Source organism: Rhineura floridana, chromosome 3, assembly GCF_030035675.1.
Source record: "Rhineura floridana isolate rRhiFlo1 chromosome 3, rRhiFlo1.hap2, whole genome shotgun sequence".
Classification (NCBI taxonomy): domain Eukaryota; kingdom Metazoa; phylum Chordata; class Lepidosauria; order Squamata; family Rhineuridae; genus Rhineura; species Rhineura floridana.
In genome coordinates, this window is record NC_084482.1 from 112,342,920 (window position 1) to 112,363,238 (window position 20,319).

Genomic DNA, 20,319 nt, shown 5'->3' on the forward strand with positions numbered 1-20,319 from the left:
GATTTACAGGGGGGAAACTGCGTGATAGTTTCTGTTTGCCAGTAACGCCATGTGAACCATGCAGATTTGAAGGAGATGTGAGTAGTACCAAACACAAAGTAAACCACCATGTAGATGAGTCCCAAGTGAAAGGGCAACAGGAACAGGAAACTGAATCCAGCTAAATCATTGCACTGGTGAAATAACTTGCACTCATGCAACAGACCTTCCTATCTCTCTTCTCCCCCTGCACTGTCCGCAAATCTGTTTCAGAGGATTGAGGCAAAACCCAGAACAGATTTGGTGAGTGGGGGGGGGCATGCAGGGGAGGAAAGGGAACATGCGGAGGTTGTTTTGCTCATGCACTAACTTATTTAGATAAAACTCAGATAAGGGGCCCACTGAGAGCTTCTTGTCTGAGGACCCTGTAAAAGCTGGAACCAGCTATTCCTACTTTGGTTAAGCCCAGTACTGAAACACACTAAGGCTGCAAATCTAGGCAAGCTAACTTGGGATGGGAATAAATCCCACTGAACTTGGTAGGACTTAACTTCTGCGAAAACATGCACAGATTGAATAAACAAATCACCACTTACTCAGAGTAAGTGGTCCTTAATTAGGGTAAGGCTGAAAGGAATCACCCACCACAGACTGGCTCATGGGTTGTAACATCTAGAGATCCTGGATGCCTGGCATGAGGAGTGTTGAATATATTGTCCAACTTTTAACTTTGGATTTATTCAACTTAATTGTCTTCAACTAAATCCTACTCAAGAGTAGACACATTGGAATTAATGAACCTAGGTTAGTTGTATCCATTACCTTCAGTGGGTCTACTCTGAGGAGGGCTAGCATTGAATAGCACTTGTTATCGCCTATTAAAACAACTTGGATCACCCCATCCAGGATATGTATGCGCCATTGTGTGAATGTGTGTGCAACCACATCCAAGTAAGTATTAATTATTAATGCAGGGGTAGCCAATGTGCTACCTTCCAAATGTTTTGGATTACAATTCAAATAATTCCTGAGCATTGGCCATTCTGACTGAGGCTGATAGGAGTTATAGTTCATAACATCTGGAGGGTACCACATTGGCTGCCCCTGTATGAATATTGATTATCATCCCTACAAGTCTCTTTATGTTGAAAGATTTCACAAAAAATTGCTTTCATATACCACAAGACCTTTGTAATCTCCCTTTGGTGAAACCCACACAGAATTTATTCTTTTGAATGGCTCCTGAAATGTCTTTGGGTACCAAGTTAACTCACAGGAGGCATGCCAAATTTTTGCAAATACTTTCACTCTTCATTCATGCATGTGGATCTACCTTTTGAAAATATGCTTTTTAGGGCACCTTTCTCCTGCTCTCTAAATCCATTAAGTGCCTTTACAGTATATAACTCTGTGGGACTCTGATTTTTACTAGTGGTTCCCCACAATACCCTGATCATCTTTTGGCAATCTTCTCTTTTGAAGGTTTATCTTTGAATAAACTCATTTGTTGGGGGTAAATTCTATTAAAAGATATCATGAATGGGTTTGGCAAACTGCAAGTCAAAGGAAAGGAAAGAAGGTAGGTCAAAGGAAAGGAAAGAAGACAGAAATATTTTAATTTCCCAAGAATATATCTCATCATGCAAACATCAAAGGCTGTGGGTTATTATTTTTCTCAAACGCATAATCTATGAGTACATATAGCTATGGTGACAGCTAGATGGACGGTGAAGAAGCCAGATTTTGTTCTCAGATGACATATGTGAAACTGAGGGGTGTCAGACCTCTGGCTCCAGGGAAGGGCAAAGAAGTAGCGCATGCAAGGTACAAGTAAAAGGTACACCTACTTAGTACATGTCATCTTTTGTAGAGACACCTGCAGTCCTTTTATCACTGCTGTGCTTGCAAATCACAAAGTCACTTTCCTGATCATTGTTTTTAAAGTGGTGCCAGTGAATCTATAGCTTTTTCTTGTCAAGAGGAAAACAAGGAAAGGCTAAGTTCAGCCTACACACATTAGCTAACTGGTGTATTATTTTTCCCCTAGCTTAGTTGCTGGGTAACTAACACCTTGTACCGCAACATAGCTTAGCCTGGCTTTTTTTCCTTTTGTATTGTATACAGCAATTTCTACATTCATGCCTGGGCAACTGAAAATGAAGCTGATGACAGTTGGCTAAAGGCATCCATCTGTCCTAACGAAGGCAAGAGCCCAGCTCTTGGACAGCAGTCCCCTAGGCTAGACCAGGGGTGGGGAATCTCCAGCTTGTGGGTCAAACTTGGTCTTCCAGGCCTCCCCATTTGGCTCATGAGGCCTCCCACACCCACCCACCCCACACCTGACATGACATCAGGTGTGGGCTGGATAAGGGCAGGGCTTCAATTGGGAGCTTAAAGTGGGCTCCCAATTGCTCCTTTGCTGGAATCACCTTCCAACCTTTCTCTAGGAGAGGGAAGGAATTTCCAGCCAGTGGAGACTGCTTCACCCTCCCAGCGCTGCTCTTTGCAGCAGATGTCAGAGGTTGAAAGGATCAGTGCAGGGTGGGCTTTGTAAGCCTTCCCATGCTACCCCCGTGATGTTTCTTGTTTCCTGTAGCGGTGTCAGCGGCACATCTTTCCTTCGATTGCGGGGGAGGAGGGCGAAGGGGAGAAACACATTCTCCCCTTTGTTCTCCCTGCCACTGCCGGTGCAGGAAGCAAGAGAAAGAAGCCAACATGTTAAAACCTGTCAGTCAGATGATGCCATGGCATCATATGATTGACAGGGGGACAGCCCCGCCTACAGGTCAAATTTGACCCACAAGGCTGATCCTGATAAGGATTTGGCCCACAAGGCTGATCCTGATAAGGATCTGGCCCAGGAGCCAAAAAGTTTTTCCACCTGTGAGGTAGAGGACCCAGGCCCAATTACAATTTTCTGCCACAAATTTCCTGAACGATCTTGGCTGTGTAAATATTATTGAATCCTCAGTACTTCCCTCATTCAGCAGATTAAAATAATAGAGACTCTGAGGTCCCAGGTACATATCAATGAAATTAGTATGTAAGATACACATTAGACAAGAGTGCCAACTCAAAGAATTGAGCAGAGTTCGCTTTGAGTCCTATCTTGGCTAGAGTGATGGGAACACATGCTGGGTAGGGATTGGTTAGCAAGAATAAGATAGAAGACTTCTCTTTAGTCTTGGGATCTTTCGTCCTTTCAACAACTGATTGCAGTGAGAAGTTCAGACTGAGAGATACCAGTGATTTGTGGCAGGGGTAGCTAGCATTGCTGGACTACAGCTCCTATCACCCCCGATCATCAGCTATGTTGGCTGGGGCTAATGGGAGTTGTAGTCCAAAAACATCTGAAGAGCACCATGTTGCCTACCCCGATCTGTGGCCTGGTCAAGGATGGGGTCTGACCAGCATTTGGGATGGTTGAATTGCTATCTCTGCCCTTCAACACTTGCTCAGATTCCTGTCCTCCCCCGCTCCACAAATTGAGATGCATGGTATAGCAAGATTCCTTCTCATGCAATCTCCCTGGGCAGATCTTTGAAGCAATCAGACCTGAAAGTTCCAGAGTACCAGCACAGCCTTCCTAGATTGGCTCGGGGAAAACAGGAGAGATGAGGGCCACTGCACCTGCTGACATTTCTATTTAGTTGTCAAGAGACCAGATTGATATTTCAATACCAGTGGTAGTTGTCTGAAATTACTGTTGTTTGCTTGCTTACTTGTTCATTCTATTTTATAAGTGGTTCTATTTGATTTGCAGTTGGTGTTAGCCACCTTGGGGTTCTCTTAGATGGAAGGGTGGACTATAAGCATGTGAACCAATCAGTACAGTCTGTATTAGTTTTGCCTTACTGTCGGGAGTCAATTGTTTCCTGTGATTGTGACTCTTTCTGCTGCATGAATTGGGGTTTCCTGTTGGTTTGTTCTAAACTAGCCGATGTTTAATGTGAGGCATCTCCTATGGGAGCAATGAGGGGAGGGATCAGGAAGGAATATGTTTTCCATAATCTTTTGAATACCTAAACACATAATCACACCATGTCTGCCATGTACTCACTTTTCCTGCACACAGTTGCTATACATGCAGGAAACTTGACATGATTGAAATGGCTCTTATATAGAGTGATGGGACTGCTTGAAGGTTCATGAAAAGGAGATATTGTAGTATTACACACCTCCCACTTCCCTGAGTGGTGTGGAAGTTCCAGGGTCAATACTTAATTGGTTTTGGTTTCCTTTGGAACAGAGGTGGCTAATCTCCAGTCTAGGGGCCTGATCCAACCCCCAAACCATTTTTTCTGGCCTCCAGGACACCTCCAAATTTGGTGGCAGTGTCAAAAAGGAAAAATAAATAGTCATAGTTCTTGGTTGGGTGGAGAAGTTTGTGGGTTCACCGAGGGTGCGTACATGCAAGAGTGTGCATGTGAGCTTGGGGGTGGTCAGACCCACTCCTGGGGTCATGACTGAATGAAGTTCACAGAAGGAGAGATGACTGGAGATTTAAGGTGCTTCTGTAATCAGTGCCGGTGCCAGGCTAATTTGCACCCTAGGCAAGGCTAACTACCTGCACCTCCCCCCAAAAATTGCTAACTTCAATTTTCAAAAACATATGTCTTGTAGAAAAAATGAAAAGCACAAAACTTGAAACTGCTAAATTTATTTTAAATTGCAAGAATAAGTAATACAACAATCTTTGATTATCTTTCTCAAATACAAAAGAAAATGTTTTAGCACATAAATCATTTTGAATTATCTTGTGAATTGTGATGTTAAAATTTAAGTCTCTTAAAAGATTCAATTTCAGGCACATCAAAATATCACTTTGCGTGCCTTTTCCTTTGCAAATTTTGTCACCAATTCCTTCAGGTCAAGCACTGATGCTTGGGCATGTTCAATTGATATAGCTGCCAAGCCAACTAGTCTCTTTTGCAACATTGCTGAACATATGTTTTTATAAGTTTGAGCTTTGAGAAACTGTGTTCACCACTTGCCACTGACACTGGAAGTGTGAGAAGGATCATTAGAGCAACAGAAACATTAGGCACATTATCCAGGAGTTTTTGTTGTAGTATGAAGAGAAGTACTCCTTGTGGTGGCATAGACTTTGGAAGTCTTCAAGCTATTGCTATAAGTTCACAGCACAGATCTTCAGCATCAGTATCTTTGTTTCGTTGTGCATCAATGATTTTTCCAAATTCTTGCAGGCCTTAAGTACATCAGTAGATTTTTTGTTGATACTGTATATATCATACAGGAAGCCAAATAGGGAATTATATTGTTGTAGCTGTTGGAATCTCTCTTCAACAGATTGTATGGCCATGTCTAAGACAGCATAGTAGAAACCTACTTTGAATTTCTGCTTTGGATCTTGCAGTGCCTCTTCTTGGGCCTCATACTGAAACTGCTGTTTCTTTCTCCTTTTTCTAACCTGCTCTGTCTCAAAGTTGGTAGTATTTTTAGCTCCTTTGCAATCTCAGTAGCATCTATCAAAACTTGTTGAAAACCCTCATCACACCTGCAGCCCACAGGGTAATTCTTGGTCACTTGCAATTGGCTTGTAGCTGAATTTAAATCAGTTTCCTTATTTTGTAGTAGCTTGCTTGTAAGATTGACTTCAAAAAGGATGTTGTACCATGTAACAAGGGATACCACAAACTTGAACTTACAAATTGCATCAGCAAGGGCCTTAGCTTCAATTTGGGAAGTATTTCCAGATAAACCTTTTAGGCTTGTGTCATCAAAGATCTCTATTAAAGCATCGTCTATACTACCAAGATGATATCTCAGTGGTTTCAAAGCATCAGTCCGACTCTCCCATCTTGTTTCGCTCAATGGCTTAACAGATGCCTAAGTCTAATACATGGCTAGTTAGAATTTGTCAACGCTGAGTCGATGCAGAGAAATAATTATAGATCTGTTGAACCAAACTGAAGAAATTAGTTGCTTCCAGACAACACTTAGCGGTATTAATGACTACCAAATTTAAAGAGTGTGCATTGCAGGGCACAAAAAAGGCATGTGGGTTTATGTCCAGGACTCTCTTTTGTACACCATTTTCTTTGCCATTCATGTTTCTCCCATTATCATAACCTTGACCATGCAGATTCTCATTTGGTAATCCCATTTGCTCAAGCTGTCCAAGAAGAGTTTCTGTCATAAAGGCACCTGTAGTCTCCTTTAGTGGAACAAATCCCAAGAAATGTTCTCTTATGATAACCTCAGGCTCAGATATCTCATTAACTGATGTTTTGATTACATCAACATAACGTCCAATCATTGTCATTTGTTCAATATGACTAACATCAGGTGTGCAGTCCAGAATAATTGAGTAGTATAATGGGGAATTTTATATATCCACATATATAAACATAGATATTAGATATGTTTTAAAATCAAAAGGAACCAAGCAAAAATCCAGAGGCCCTAAAATCAGGCTTGTGGGTAAAGAAATCAGGCTTGTGGGTAAAGAAGACCCAGCTGATGTATGACTGACAGAATATTAATTACCCTATTGTTTGGAATCAAGGTCAGTACTGCGCCCCTCTGAGGTCTGTGCCCTAGGTGGCCATCTACTGGCCACAAATAGTAAATGTACTGCCTTCAAGTTGATTACAACTTATGGCGACCCTATGAATAGGGTTTTCATGAGGCTGAGAGGCAGTGACTGACCCAAGGTCACCCAGTGAGCTTCATGGCTATGTGGGGATTCGAACCCTGGTCTCCCAGGTCGCAGTCCAACACCTTAACCACTACACCACACTGGCCACTTAGCCAACCATATTCTTTACAAAAGAAAGATATAGACAGACCTCTCCAGAAGCAGTGGTGGCTGATGACTCCATGTCAGGGGGCAGTGGAATCCACTCTGGGTTTTAGTCCAAACCTTCAAGGAGCTGTCCAAGGTGCTGCAGCCACCTCTGTCCAGAAGGTCTGATCAACTGAAGCAGTTCTTCTTACCCCATGAACCCTTTCCTGTCTAGTCTCCTGAATTTACAACAATAGTTTGGAAAATAGATACCTTGAAACTTTTGGTAGCTATGAAACCTAAATGAAATGTTTTATGAAAGCTTTTCTCTCTCTTTCTTTTAAAAGCGGAAAGGATTAAAAAGAAGCAATTTAATCATTCTTGTTTGTAGTATGAGAATCCTAGATAAGAAGAGAGAGAAATGTCAACACTGAGAATTCCGCCCTCATATCACACGTAGGATGAGAAACTCTTTGTAGGTGATCTGCCTGTTTTGGAGGGGATGGATGGGGGAGAAATTTGATTTCAGTTTGCATCGAAAGCTGACTCTATCAAATGTGCACTTTCCAAAACTATTTGAGAACTGAAACTTTCAAATGTGCACTTTCCAAACCTATTTAAGAACTGAAAAACAGCCTTCCTTCAAAATTGGCCATTGTCCGAATTTTTCAATGCAGTTCTCCAACCAAACAATGTTTACAAAAATGCATATATTAGGGAGAAATGTGCATAAAAATGAATATGATAAAAATAACATACAAAATGCATTAAAATAAAAGAAATTGCTTGCAAAACTATACATTAATCAAAACTGCATACTAAAATGTGCTTATTAAGAGAAATTTGCACTAAAATGCTGAGGAATTTTCATGATTTTTTTTTAAATCACAAATTGCTACAGAAATATGGAGAATTGAATTTAAAATTGGAAAAATGAGAAACTGAGAGAACCAAAATTGGCAGATCTTTCCATCCCTAGATTGTGGAATGTAAAATAGTTTTGATATATGTAATTGTTTCTCATTGTTTTTATATATGTAATTGTTTCATACATGTTTTTATTGTATTGTGAAATCAGATTGAGATGCTTTATAGGAAGCAATGAAATTAAAATCATCACCATCTTCCTGGAATCAATGAATCAGTCCACATGCAGGCTATAAGAGATGGTAGCAAACATTGTCAGGCTCTGACTTTGCTCACCTCCAACTATTAACTTTATGGACAGATCTTTGTCCCAACCCAAGACTTTGAGACTCAAGTTCTAGGATATTAGGGGACACTTGGAGACACCTGAAAGAGAGATGTCCTGGTTTTCTTCTCAGTGTCCTGCTGCTTTTTCTTTCCCTCACTGAGTTTCTCCACTCTGAGTCTTCTTGCCTGTCCTCTGCTGCTACTCCCCCCTTTCTCTCATCTCTGTCCGCAATTTCCTTCCTTCCTTTCATTCGTGTGTGTGTGTGTGTGTGTGTATGTGTGTGGAGGGGGTCATCATACTCTGTGATCGTAGGGTCTTACTATCTTATTATATTCCTTATGAAGAAAGGAGTTGGCATGCTTATTGAGAAAAGTGTTAAGTCTCCAGAAGCAGCACTAGCCGTGCTGCAACCAGAATAACCTAATTATGTGTAGCCCTAGAAGGCATGTTTTAACTCTGATTCCCTAGTATGGTGATTAACAGAATCAGAAATAATTGAATGTGTCCTCTTCTGTTCCATTCTGTTAAAAGAAACCTCATAAGATCCTTGCTAGGAATTCAGTGCTATTCCTACTCAGAGTAGATCCATTGCAGTTAACAGACATAACATAGGTTCATTAATTTTAGTGGGGTTAGTCTAAGTTGAACTTAGCTGAACACAACCAAACTCAATAGCAAGCATGATCCTGACCCCAGTTATGGGACAAAAAGTCTAAAGGGTAGCTGGGAGAATTATTTGCCTAGACACGCCATCCTGCTGCCCACTCATGCCACCATCCCCGGTAGGAATGTCGGCAGTTTGGCTGTAAACTTTTTATAACCGTCCTTTGTTTCTGATGTTTCCTCTTACCAGATGTATTAAATCATGGGAGTTTTAGAAAAGTCGCTCATAGGAAATGGCTCACCCCGAGAAATGCATTCTGTGTCCTTCCACATCCTTTTTGGAGCTTTGCTAATAGCCGCTTTTGCCATGACCCGTGTGGCCAGTCATTTTTAAAAGCTGGCAGCTCCCCACCTCCCTTAGACAGTTTAGGTGAGTTAGGAGGCACGCAAGTGGCCTATATTTCATGCTTTTATGAGACGCTAAGTGGGTTCTATTCTAGGAAGCTGTTGGCTAATTAGTTTTGAATCCCTGTTTACTTAGGAATCATGCAAAAGGTCCCAGATGTTGCGGATTTATTATCAGACTCTGCCATCTTGTGTTTAAGCTCAAACAAGTTATTAGACCGGCACTGTGCATCAGTTGTGCAAGAGGTGAGCCGCCAGCAGCGTTGAGACAATTGTTTATTTTTCTAATTTTTATGATAGCCAGGCACATTGTGCTTAGCCACCCCTGTGAAGAGGAGATCTGTGAGATAATTTAGAGCTGGCCAACTTCCTGCTTAGAGCATGTTTGTACAGGGTGTTTGAAATCAAATGAACTGCAACCTGAAACTGTTTGAAGGCTTTCAATAAAATTCCTTTTGCATACAGTCATTTACAATCACAAAGCAAAGCTACATGCAAGACAGGGACGCAACCTCCCAGTCACTTTTTCCTGCATTTTATTGCAAAAATTAATCTTGAATATAATAGAGTAGAAGGTCTGGGATTTTTCCATTCTAAAAAAAAGAGCAATCACTAGAAAACCTTTGCTGGCAGGCAGTTATGCATACATGCCCCGGTCATAGGGGGAGGTCTACACAATTCATTAAGGAGAGTGAAAAAATTGTATGCAAGATGAGGATGGGGCGATGGTTGTCAAACTCTTGCAATCAATAGGTGCCTTCCAACCACTTCCTAATAGTATGATTATGCATTTACCCACTCTGTTGTCTGTCTGCTTTAATTACATTAAACCCAATTGATAGGAAAGGCTGGCATAGTTTTAATTTACTTTGGTTAGCATATAGGGATGTGCCAGAGTTCTACCTAATTCGAATTTGGTACAGAATTTTTCATTAATTCACTTTTTCTCCATAGTTGCAGATCAGATTTTTATGTAGCTATTTTCCTTTTATTTACCAATATTTCCTTTCAAAATATTGATCTTTCCTTTAAAATTGTGTATATTAATATCAATGTTTTTGTGAGGGGAAAAAACAGATCAGTAAAAACAACAGCTAGTGGGCAAAGGACAAACTCAATCAATACTGGCCTATTAGGTGGACAGAATGTTTTTGAACTGGATCCCATCACTAGCTGGCATTTGGCAATGACCTGAGAATCAATCCTGAGAAGAAATCCTGTCCCACAACCTTTGCTCCATATTTGATATGGAGCAAAGGTTGCAGGACAGGCTTTTGACATTTATAGAAAATGTTTTATAAGACTTGTTCATAACTTGTCATAGGGATCCATTATACCTTCATATGATGCTTAAGCTGAATTTTCTGGAAAGTGGAAGAAACCCCCCCATGAACGGTTATTTCTGCTCTTGTTGCTGTTTTTGTCCTGTTTATTGCTTTCTTCATTCCTTTTCCATCTCATTGCTTCCTGGTTTTAGCTATCCCATCCCCAAATGCCTTAAACAACATGATACAAAGTTATCTGAAAAATGCACTTGAAAACACCCCGTCCTTTTCTGCGCTCTGAAACAATGGGCCTTAGGGAATTCTACAGCAGTCTTTTGAAGAACATCATCAAAATCCAGCAGTTCTGCATCGATTATTAGGGCAAACAGATGGAGAAGGGGATGGGGCTCTCGTATCGTAAGCAAAAGAAAATCACATGCAGCACGTCTAGTGGTAGTTCTGCAGGGATGAGAAAGGTCACCTCCAGACTGCCAGTATCCAAGTGCATACCAGAAATTTAGGTTTGTGCAGAGCTTGGAAAAGTTACTTTTTTAAAACTGCAATTCCCATCAGCTGCAGCCAGCATAGCCACTGGATTGGCCTGATGGGAGTTGTAGTTCAAAAAAGTAACTTTTCCAAGCTCTGGTTTTGTGCAACTCATAAAATCATAGAATAGTAGAGCTGGAAGGGGCCTATAAGGCCATCGAGTCCAGCCCCCGTTCAGTGCAGGAAACCAATTTAAAGCATACCTGCTGTCCACCAAAAGGTGGCTGTCCAGCTGCCTTTTGAACGCCTCCAGTGTTGGAGAGCCCACCACCTCCCTACATAATTGGTTTCATTGTCGTACTGCTCTAACAGTTAGGAAGTTTTTCCTGATGTCCAGTCGAAATCTGGCTTCCTGTAACTTGTGCCCGTTATTCCATGTCCTGCACTCTGAAATGATCGAGAAGAGATCCTGGCCCTCCTCTGTGTGACAGCCTTTCAAGTACTTGAAGAGTGCTATCATATGTCCCCTCAATCTTCTTTTCTCAAGGCTAAACATGCCCAGTTCTTTCAGTTTCTTCTCAAAGGGCTTTGCTTCCAGTCCCCTGATCATCCTCATTGCCCTCCTTTGAACCCATTCCAGTTTGTCTGCATTCTTCTTAAAGCGGTGTCCAGAACTGTTCGCAGTACTCAAGATGAGGCCCAACCAGTGCTGGAAAGAGGGGAACTAGTACTTCAATTCAACAAATGTGGGTTAAAATGCTCTGTCACCCTAGTGCAACAAATCCACTTTTTAAATGGACTTTTTGTGGTTAAGAAAGTGATGGGAAAATGCACTGAAAAGTGTGGGATGAACGAATGATTAAAGGGAATATGTATAAACATCACACAAGCAAATCAGGATGAATGTTTATTGTTGTATAACATTCCTGCAAACAAATCAGAAGGAATGCTCAATAAAGAGCAGACCTCCACGTAAGTGTTGTGGAAGCAAATTAGGTGAATGCTCAATAAAAAGGTTGTCTGGAGGAACCCAAGCACTGCTGCTACTAAATTTTTATTAAATTTACTGGAGACCTGCCTTTCAACATTAAGTCCTTTTGAGGGGAAGGTTTGCTCCATAATTCCTGACAGACCATTAAAATTCTCTCTCTGAATTAAATTCTGATGGGTAAAGGAAGTTATGCTTCCAGTCCTGAGTTAGTCCATCCAATGTCTGCCCCCCTGGATCAGATGAAAGGCCTGGTCTATAAATTTAGCCCAGCATCCTGTTTCCTGCAGTGGCCAACTAGGTGCCCTCTCGTGCTGTTGTCCTCCATTAAGAGCATGCCAAAAAGTACTCCTGGTTCATTCTCATGTTAATTTTTTTAAATTAATAATAACAATATTTATCTATTACTGGCATTTATAACAGTAGCAACAACATTAATCTCAGTTAACTGTGTATGGTAGGTCATTTATTAATCCTATGTACTTACTATTTATCATTAGTGACAGTGACTTTACAGGTCATCACATGAATCCAGTGCAGGGCTAAGATTTAAACCCACATCTTTATTATCTGCCAAAATACATTAGCATCTTTAAAAATAGTTTTTAAAAGCCTCTACAACTGTTTACTTCCATGACTTGTTTTTGCTGGCATTGAGTTCTTGCTTTCTGTATATGGTTTACATTCAGATATAATTTTTTTTTCTACCTGGGTTATGACCAACAAGCTGTTAGGAGAAATTAACCACATTCCAGTTGGTGTATGGGTGTGGGTGTATTATTTCCTAGGACGTTTTGATTCTGGAGTTAATACTGTCCACCGTATCCTTTCTCTTCTTCAGATATTTCAAGAAGTGCGAGCCTTTCTGAAAAAGAGCTGAAGGAAGCGAAAGCCAGGAGCCAGAGAATTGCTGCCCAGCTGACAACCCCGCCCAGCTCCAACTCTAAAGGGGTCCTGCTGTTTCACCGGCGCAAGCAGCGAGTGAATGCCTTTACCTTAGAAGCCCCAAAGACAACAAGTGGAGAACAAGCAGGTGCAGAGGGCAGCCCCAGAGCTATTCGTAATTCCCACTGCAGTCCAAGCCATGGGAAAGAGTCCCTTTTGAAACAAACCTTAATAGAAAACATTGCTGTGAAGGCATCATCCTGCACCAAGAACTCTGGGTTGCGGGGGCAAAAAAGTGGCATGGAAAAATATGAGGAGAGCCTGGCTGTGGAGCAGACTCTAGATAATACACAGGAGCCTCAAAGGAATAAAATAAAAAGTGAGGAGGCCTTTGCCACAATGAACACATCATTATCCTCTGAGGAGATTCCAGCTGAAGACTTTCAGCAACTTCCTCTCAGTGTCTACTTAAAGCAAAGTACAGGGACAGCTTCAACCAATGGATTGCATGGACTTATCTCCAATGAGTTTGAAAAAGCCCCATTAACTGAGCAAGCACCAGTTGCTGACAATACAGAAAACTTACTCCCTGTTATTGATTATGTGCCTGTCACTGACAGGGAGAATAACAGCACCATTCTTGAACAGAGATCATACATACTGCGTAAGGACAGAGAAAAGAGGGTTCTTGATAAAGAGCCGTATTTACCAATCACTGACAGTGAGAATAACAACAACAACATTCGTGACAAGGAGCTGTATGCACCTGTTATTGATACGGAGAACAACATTGTTCTTGACAAGACAATGAGTGACCCAAATTTTGACAGAAAGGAGAATGGAGAGATTCTCAGCAAGGAGCTGGAGGTGCCCATCATTGAGGACAAGAACGTTTTCCCCGCTGCTGAGACAGAGAGACCCATTCTAGCTGCTGACATGCAGCCCAGTGCAACCATGACACACAATAATAAGCAGTACTGTGAAGTGCGCCTGACTTTGTCTAAGCCATTGCCTGTGAAGAACCGAACTGCAAGACCCTTTGGGACTCGATCGCTAGCTACGACTCAGACACCAGCAGAGAAGAGCCCCATGACTGAGTTTCCTCCACCACCCACCTATGCAGAAACGTTCTCCAGCCCTCCCCCAGTAACCAGGGTCAGGTCACCTCCAGCCTACTCTGCACTGTATCCTAGCGAAGAACAGAAAGCTCCTGTTCTACCTGGGGCTAAGAATGTAGGCAGCAGAGCAGGAGCTCTGTCTGCAGAGAACAGAGAATCACCTCCAGCTAAAACGGGCATTCTGGAGGAGTCTGTAGCCCGCAGAGCAGCAAAAAAGTCCATGTTCACCTTTGTTGAGAAGCCAAAAGTGGCTCCTAATCCAGATCTTTTGAATTTAGTCCAGACAGCAGACAACAGGAAAAAACAGAAAGGACAAGGAGCAGCAACTCCTGAGGAGGAACCATTTGCTCTGGGCGCAGAGGCCTCAAACTTTCTGCCTGAAAGTAGACCGATAGGAGGGTCGGCCCAGGCTCCTGCAGATACTGCCCCAGAGTGGTCTTCATGCTTAAGGTCACCAAAAATACAACCCAAGCCAATGATAAAATCCAACCATAGCCTATCAGAGGCAAGAGGAAAGGGAGCAGAATTATTTGCCAGAAGGCAGTCGAGGATGCAGAAGTATGTCATTGAGTCGCCATCACATCCAGACATAACCAGGTCACCTTCACCTACTATGTCTCTCCCTCCCTCCTGGAAATATGCTTCAGAAACTCATCTCTCCCCTATGACATTCCAACCCGCACCCAAAAGTCCAGTCAGATCTCCAAAAGCTCCTCCTGTACCTTTGTACAACAACAACATTTCAGAGAGCGAGATTTCCAGAAAGGAGATGGAAATCTCCAAGCAACAGCCATACCAGCTCCAGTCTTCCTTGTTCATCCTTTCCCCAGCCAAAGACCCAGTGAGGTCTTTACCAAAAGGGGCACCATCGCCAAAGCCTGTGGTTTCTGAACCCAGTTATATGAGACAAACTTCTTGCCCAACGTCTCCCTTGCCACCTTCTCCTGTTTTGCATCCACCTGCCCAGTTCAGCTCGGGCAGATCATTTCCTGGTCTTTTTGCCCCATCAGCCGGGACTGTGCTTGCACCTCAGAACATCAGAACACATGCTGAAGCATCACTAGAACCATCTTTTGAATACTCTTCCAGAATTTTGTCGCCAAGAGCTAAAGGAGTCTTCCAAGCTCCAAGGCCTTCTTATTCCACCAAGAATGCAGGAATTGAGCCTCAGGTGTGGAAACCTTTTTACTACAAGTAATGGTTTTAAAAAGTATGTGTTCAGGGGATCGGACAAATGGCCGACATAATCTTTAGCTGATTAGTGGTGTGCAAAAACAAAGCAAAGCAAAAATGAAGACAGCTTGCCGGTTATGAATGCAAATACAATTTGCATGCAATATAGCCATATCTCAAACTCCAGTGGGCCAGAGAACTTTTACACTAAGGAAAGGAAACTAAGGAAACTGACCTCAAGTGAGCAGACAGGGCACTTCTCTGACACTTCTCTGGCAAAGAACAGTGGCGGAAGCCTAATCTAGCCTAATGCTGGCATGCCTTGGCTGGGCCAGCCCTAGCAGAACCTGTGCAATTGGATCCATACAGTTGTGCAGATTTAAATTCCAAAGAGAGTTAAACAGCATGTGAATGCAGTGCGCAATAGGAGTATAAAATTAGTTCAAGAATAAGAATCCTAGAAGATTGTTAGCAGAAACATGACTGAAACAGGAGAGTCTGGTGCCTTCTTTCTTCTCATGCCCAGAAACTTTATGGAGCATCACATTTCTGGCTTCATCTCCTTGCCTTGCCTTTTGAATTTCTTCTTTATTCTGCAAGACATTTGTTTCTCTGTTCTCTATACATTCAGAGACTTCAGCATGATATGCTTGCAACCTCTGCTCTCTGCTGACGCCAAAAAGTGCATACCCCCTTTACCACTGAACACCTTTGACTTTGGACAGCATCACCTCCAGCTGATACCTGTTCCTGCCTCTCCTAGGTTTCTGCTTCATGTATTTTCCACTCTCTACTTTTCTTTCATTCTCTCCTTTAGACAACAACACTGATAATCACTTCACGGTGAAGAAATTATGCAAATAGCCTGTAAGCATCCTGTATTTAATGCACAGCAATGCTGATGTGCTTCCCCTGTTTAGCAAACATGACAGCCTCCCTCCCACACATGACAGCCTCCCTCCCGGCATGAAAGGTCTAGAGACACAGTTGTGAAGATTCATCCTGTCACCAAGGAGGGTCATCTGTACCCAATTTACACAGGTATTTAGGAGAACATATTTAGGAGAGCATTATTATTAAAGTTGGCAAAAGCAGGCCTCTAAAGAACTGTGGCACAGTGATAAGTGTAGCTAAATACCACGATTTAGTCCCTGGTGGATACCATAGTGAGATTTCATATGACAGACAATAGACTGGTTTTGGAGATCCAATATCAGAAGCTTGCATCAAAGTGACGCTGCAATTATCCCACAGCTGGAGAGATTTCCACACTAAAAAATATTAACAGAAATCAGGGCTATACAAAAACGTATCCCATGGTGCAGTATTTTCTAATAAAATTGTGATGATGTAATTTTTCAGTTTTAAAAAACTGACAGTTTCTGGCCTTTATGGTTGCGGAGGAGGGAAAAAAAGGAAGCACTGGGCATGCCCTAAAAAGAGTGAGAAACCCAGAAGGCAAATAAAGTGAACCTCAAAGTTAACACTTTTATACCTCATAATTTTACTGCTCTCTCATTATTTCCCATAGATCTGATTAAGAGCACTGAGTATTTGTGGTTGACAATACTGCCAACACATTAGCGAAAAAGTTTAGGTATAAACACAGTCTTCTTAATTGATTTATTTACTTACATACTGCATTTCTATACGGCCCAATAAATGAAGTTCTCTGGATGGTTTATTTCTCCTGCAGTTTAGATGTAAGGAATCCCACTCAAATGTTGATGCCCTGCAATGTTCTTCTGTTGTCCAGAATATTAAGCAGGCACTATTGAAAGGCCTACTCCTGCGAGTTCCTGGCCTCACAATGATTACCCTTGCTGGGAGCCTTTGAGGCCAGCAAAGATGCTATGCAGGCCAGTCAGTACAAATCTGGCATTGAGCAGGGTAATCGAACACCTGCAATCTTCTTTTGAATGTGACACATCAGGCATTGCATAATACTTTTGACAACTCAGAGTGGCCAGGAGCTATGCATTCATCTAGAGTGCCAGGAGCCATGCATTAGTCGCAAAAGTGTGAGGCCTGCAAAGTTCTGTATACAGAAGTGCATACCTTCATAAGATGTGTGGAATGTGGGTTTCATTCATGCATTGATTTCAGCATCTAGAGATAGTTCTTGAAGCAAGCTAGCTACAGATTGAACTGTGGAAATAGGCAAGCTCTATAGAACAGGTACTCATATCATTCTGTTATCAAAACACCAGCAAATCCAACATTTAGCACTTTATATTCAGTCTCCTCCCCCATGATATTTCAGATCAACCAGTTCTATTTAATGACAAATTGTAAAGCACAACAAATGAAAACAGTAGATGCAGTGTATTTATTTAACCTGTTGCACAAAAGAACAAAATCCTTCTCTCTCTCTCTCTCTCTCTCTCTCTCTCCTTCCCCTTTGCGATTCCACTAGGCTGCCAGACAAATCCTTCTATGAGGACATAACTGAAGGGAGTTAAAAATTAAAATTGGTATTTCCAAGTAAAAATATCAACAAAGCAATCAGACCCATGAACTAAGTGCTTAAACTAGTTGATAATACCAAGTATAAAACCTGCATGGAAATTGTTCATTTAGTTCCATATTTTATCCCACCTTAACAACCTTCACTCATGGCCCAAATAATCCAGGTTCAAATACACATTGGAGCAGCCTTTCCCAACCAGTGTGCCTCCAGATGTTGTTGAACCACAATTCCCATCTTTCCTGACCATTGGCAATGCTGGCTGAGGCTGATGGGAGTTGTGGTCCAACAACATCTGGAGGCACACTTGTTGAGAAAGGCTGCATTGGAGCCTCACAAGTGAAAACTCCTAAAAACAGAACATGCAAGATAGAATCTAGGGTTTGGATCCAGGCTCAGCCATATTTAGAGTAGACCTATTGAGATAACTAACTACCTGAAGTCAATTGATTTCAAGGGGTCCACTGTAAGCATGACTAAATCTGGATTCAGCCTTAGATCTTAGTGTGTCAATTGTTGCAGGCTACCTGTCAGCAGAGCTTGCTGTAGCAGGCAATAGTTAACCACGTCCCCAATAGGAGAACACATGCAGATATGAGGTAAAGCTCGTGCAGTACTTGCGAATGTGTAAAGCAAATGCCTTTGGAAGAGCAGTATACGTATGGTATATAAGATAGAATAGTTACAGGAATGGCTGGAAAATTACAGAGTAAGTGCTGTGGGATAGCTGGGTATTTATAGAGCAAAGTCTCCTGTAATCAGCTCTGAAGTAACATCTCCACACAAAGTTTATGCTACTGTCTTTGGCCGCAGATGTCTGCACTTTTATCAAGATGTTGTTATATGCCTTCAAGTCTATTATGACTTATGGCGATTTCCTTCCTCTGAGCCTACAGCACCTGCTATTCCCAGGCGGTCTCCCATCCAAGTACTAACCAGGCCTGACCCTGCTTAGCGTCCGAGATCAGATGAGATCGGGCGTGTTCAGGGTAGTATGGCCATAGCTTTGTCAAGGTATAGCCACTTTTTATCATTTCCTTTAGAAATGCCTGACAGAATCCTTGGCAAGTTAGTTAAGATGGAAATCTTTATGCATACTTGTGCAAATCTCTAGCCAATTTGATACTCACTTTCACCGATTTTGACAATTGACTTAAAAAGAAATTACAGAGAAGTGGCATCAGTTTTATAAGGGGCTAGTAAGGACATTTGCTCCATCTCCATCACGTATGTATAAAATGAAAACACATGCTGTAACAGGGGAAATAGTGTGGTTTAGCAGTAGTAAGGAGACTAAGCTCTGCAGTGTCTTTACGGCTGTGGCCTCTTCATACGAGAAAAAACAAAAGATGCCACTGCCGATTTGCAGGTGCTAATGCACTTTAACGAATGCACATTTTAGATTTCTCATAGACTAGCAATGAAGAAATAAAAGATGCCATGGATGACACAAAAAACATTTCCCTTAAAAGCACATTAAACCCATTTTAAATGGTCCCAGTCTCACACAGCTTCAAGCACCAGTGGATATTTTTCATTTTTCCTTCTTTGTATTTCTGATCTCAGAGAAAGTCAGATCTTTGCAGCCGTGAGCTCACTATGGGCTGGGCTTCAAAATTCTATACCTATAACAGCCCATGGTGACAGAGACAGAGGAGAAAATTGGTTTGGTTTGCATTTTAATGCAAATTTTCCTAAAACTCACTTCCTGAAACCATACTCGAACCACAAGCAAAGCTAGGCTTCAAAATTCGCCCTTCTTTGAATTTTGTCATGCAGTTCTTCAACCAAAACAAATGTGTACAAAAATGCACCTACTAGGGGAAAGTGTGCATTAAAAGGCATATATTAGAGAAAGTAACTTATAAAAATGCATTACATTAGGGAATTGCTTGTAAAAAAAAAGGTGTAGATTAGGCAAAATTGCATTCATAAATGTTTATACTGGGATAAATGGATACTAAGATGCTGATGGATTTTTATGAGGACTTTTCTTGTTCACTGCAAACTGAAGCAGAATTGAACTTAGGCTTGTGCAGAACTGGACTTAAGATTGGAAAATGAGAACCCAAAGCTGATAGATTCATCCATTCCTAAGCATCACAGGACTGCCTACATTCATGACACTAGTGGGTGGCTCACAATTGCCTATGACAATGCCAGAGCAAGCCATGCAAATGGGTCATAATAGACACACTGCCAATAGGAGCTGCATGTTCCATGACCTTGTTCCCTTAAATGTCATCTCTACTCAATATAGCCCAGAGGCGGAGTTTGGAGGAAAGTCACTCTGCCATAGCCCTGAGGGAATCTGGCAGTTGCAATTATATTACTTCCAAAGTTGCTAGCCAGAACAGTGACGAAAAGAAGCTCAGACACGCTTGACAATTAACCTCAGCTTTTGCGACTAGAGCACCTGGGTCAGATTCCAGCAGCATAGATTTGGATGGGTTCACAGTCGCTTCCTGAGGAAGGGATGGGAGAGTGACCAAAGTCTGCCTTGTAACAAGGGCCATAGAAGGGAACGCCCTGAGGAACAAAGCGGCATGGAAGCATTCATCAGCTCAACGTCTTCCCTTTGCTGCTGAGCAGTCGGGTTTCATATGTAATGGGAACTTTTAGGACAAGATTCCAAGATGCTTGAGTGGAGCTGCAGCAAAAACTAAGAGAGATTTCTTATTTCACCATCTCTAGGCTAACCCATTTACTTAGGGAAGTGGTTTTTTAGAAAGCTATATTTTTGCATAGCATTTAAAAAAAAAACCCCAATAAGCTCACATTACACGATGAGCCTGTTCTTCAGCAGCAGCCCAAGTGTTGTGTTCCAACTGTGTTGTAGCCTTTGCCCAATACTCCCACCATCACAGTGGCCTGGCATCCCAGCTGCACAGAACAGAACAGAAGGGGTGGGATAGCCTTGCTGCCGTTTGTCCCTTTTTCAAAAGAAGAACAAAAGAGAAATGGTCCAGCTGTACATTCCAGTGCAGGTAAGAGGCAGTGCACAACC

At 42.0% G+C, this 20,319-nt stretch overlaps 1 protein-coding gene and 1 non-coding gene across 3 annotated transcripts in view; one reads left to right on the forward strand and one right to left on the reverse strand.

The window, feature by feature from the left end:
* SYNPO (synaptopodin) overlaps positions 1-20,319 on the forward strand; it is a 101,458-nt gene that overhangs the window by 66,233 nt on the left and 14,906 nt on the right. For both annotated transcript variants that reach the window (XM_061617406.1, XM_061617407.1), the window contains one exon: positions 12,511-14,843. In XM_061617406.1, the coding sequence (XP_061473390.1) occupies positions 12,511-14,843 (2,333 nt within the window). The remainder of the gene's footprint in view (positions 1-12,510; positions 14,844-20,319) is intronic.
* LOC133382562 (5S ribosomal RNA) lies at positions 18,200-18,318 on the reverse strand. The gene has a single exon (XR_009761988.1). It is a non-coding gene; the product is annotated as a 5S ribosomal RNA (ribosomal RNA).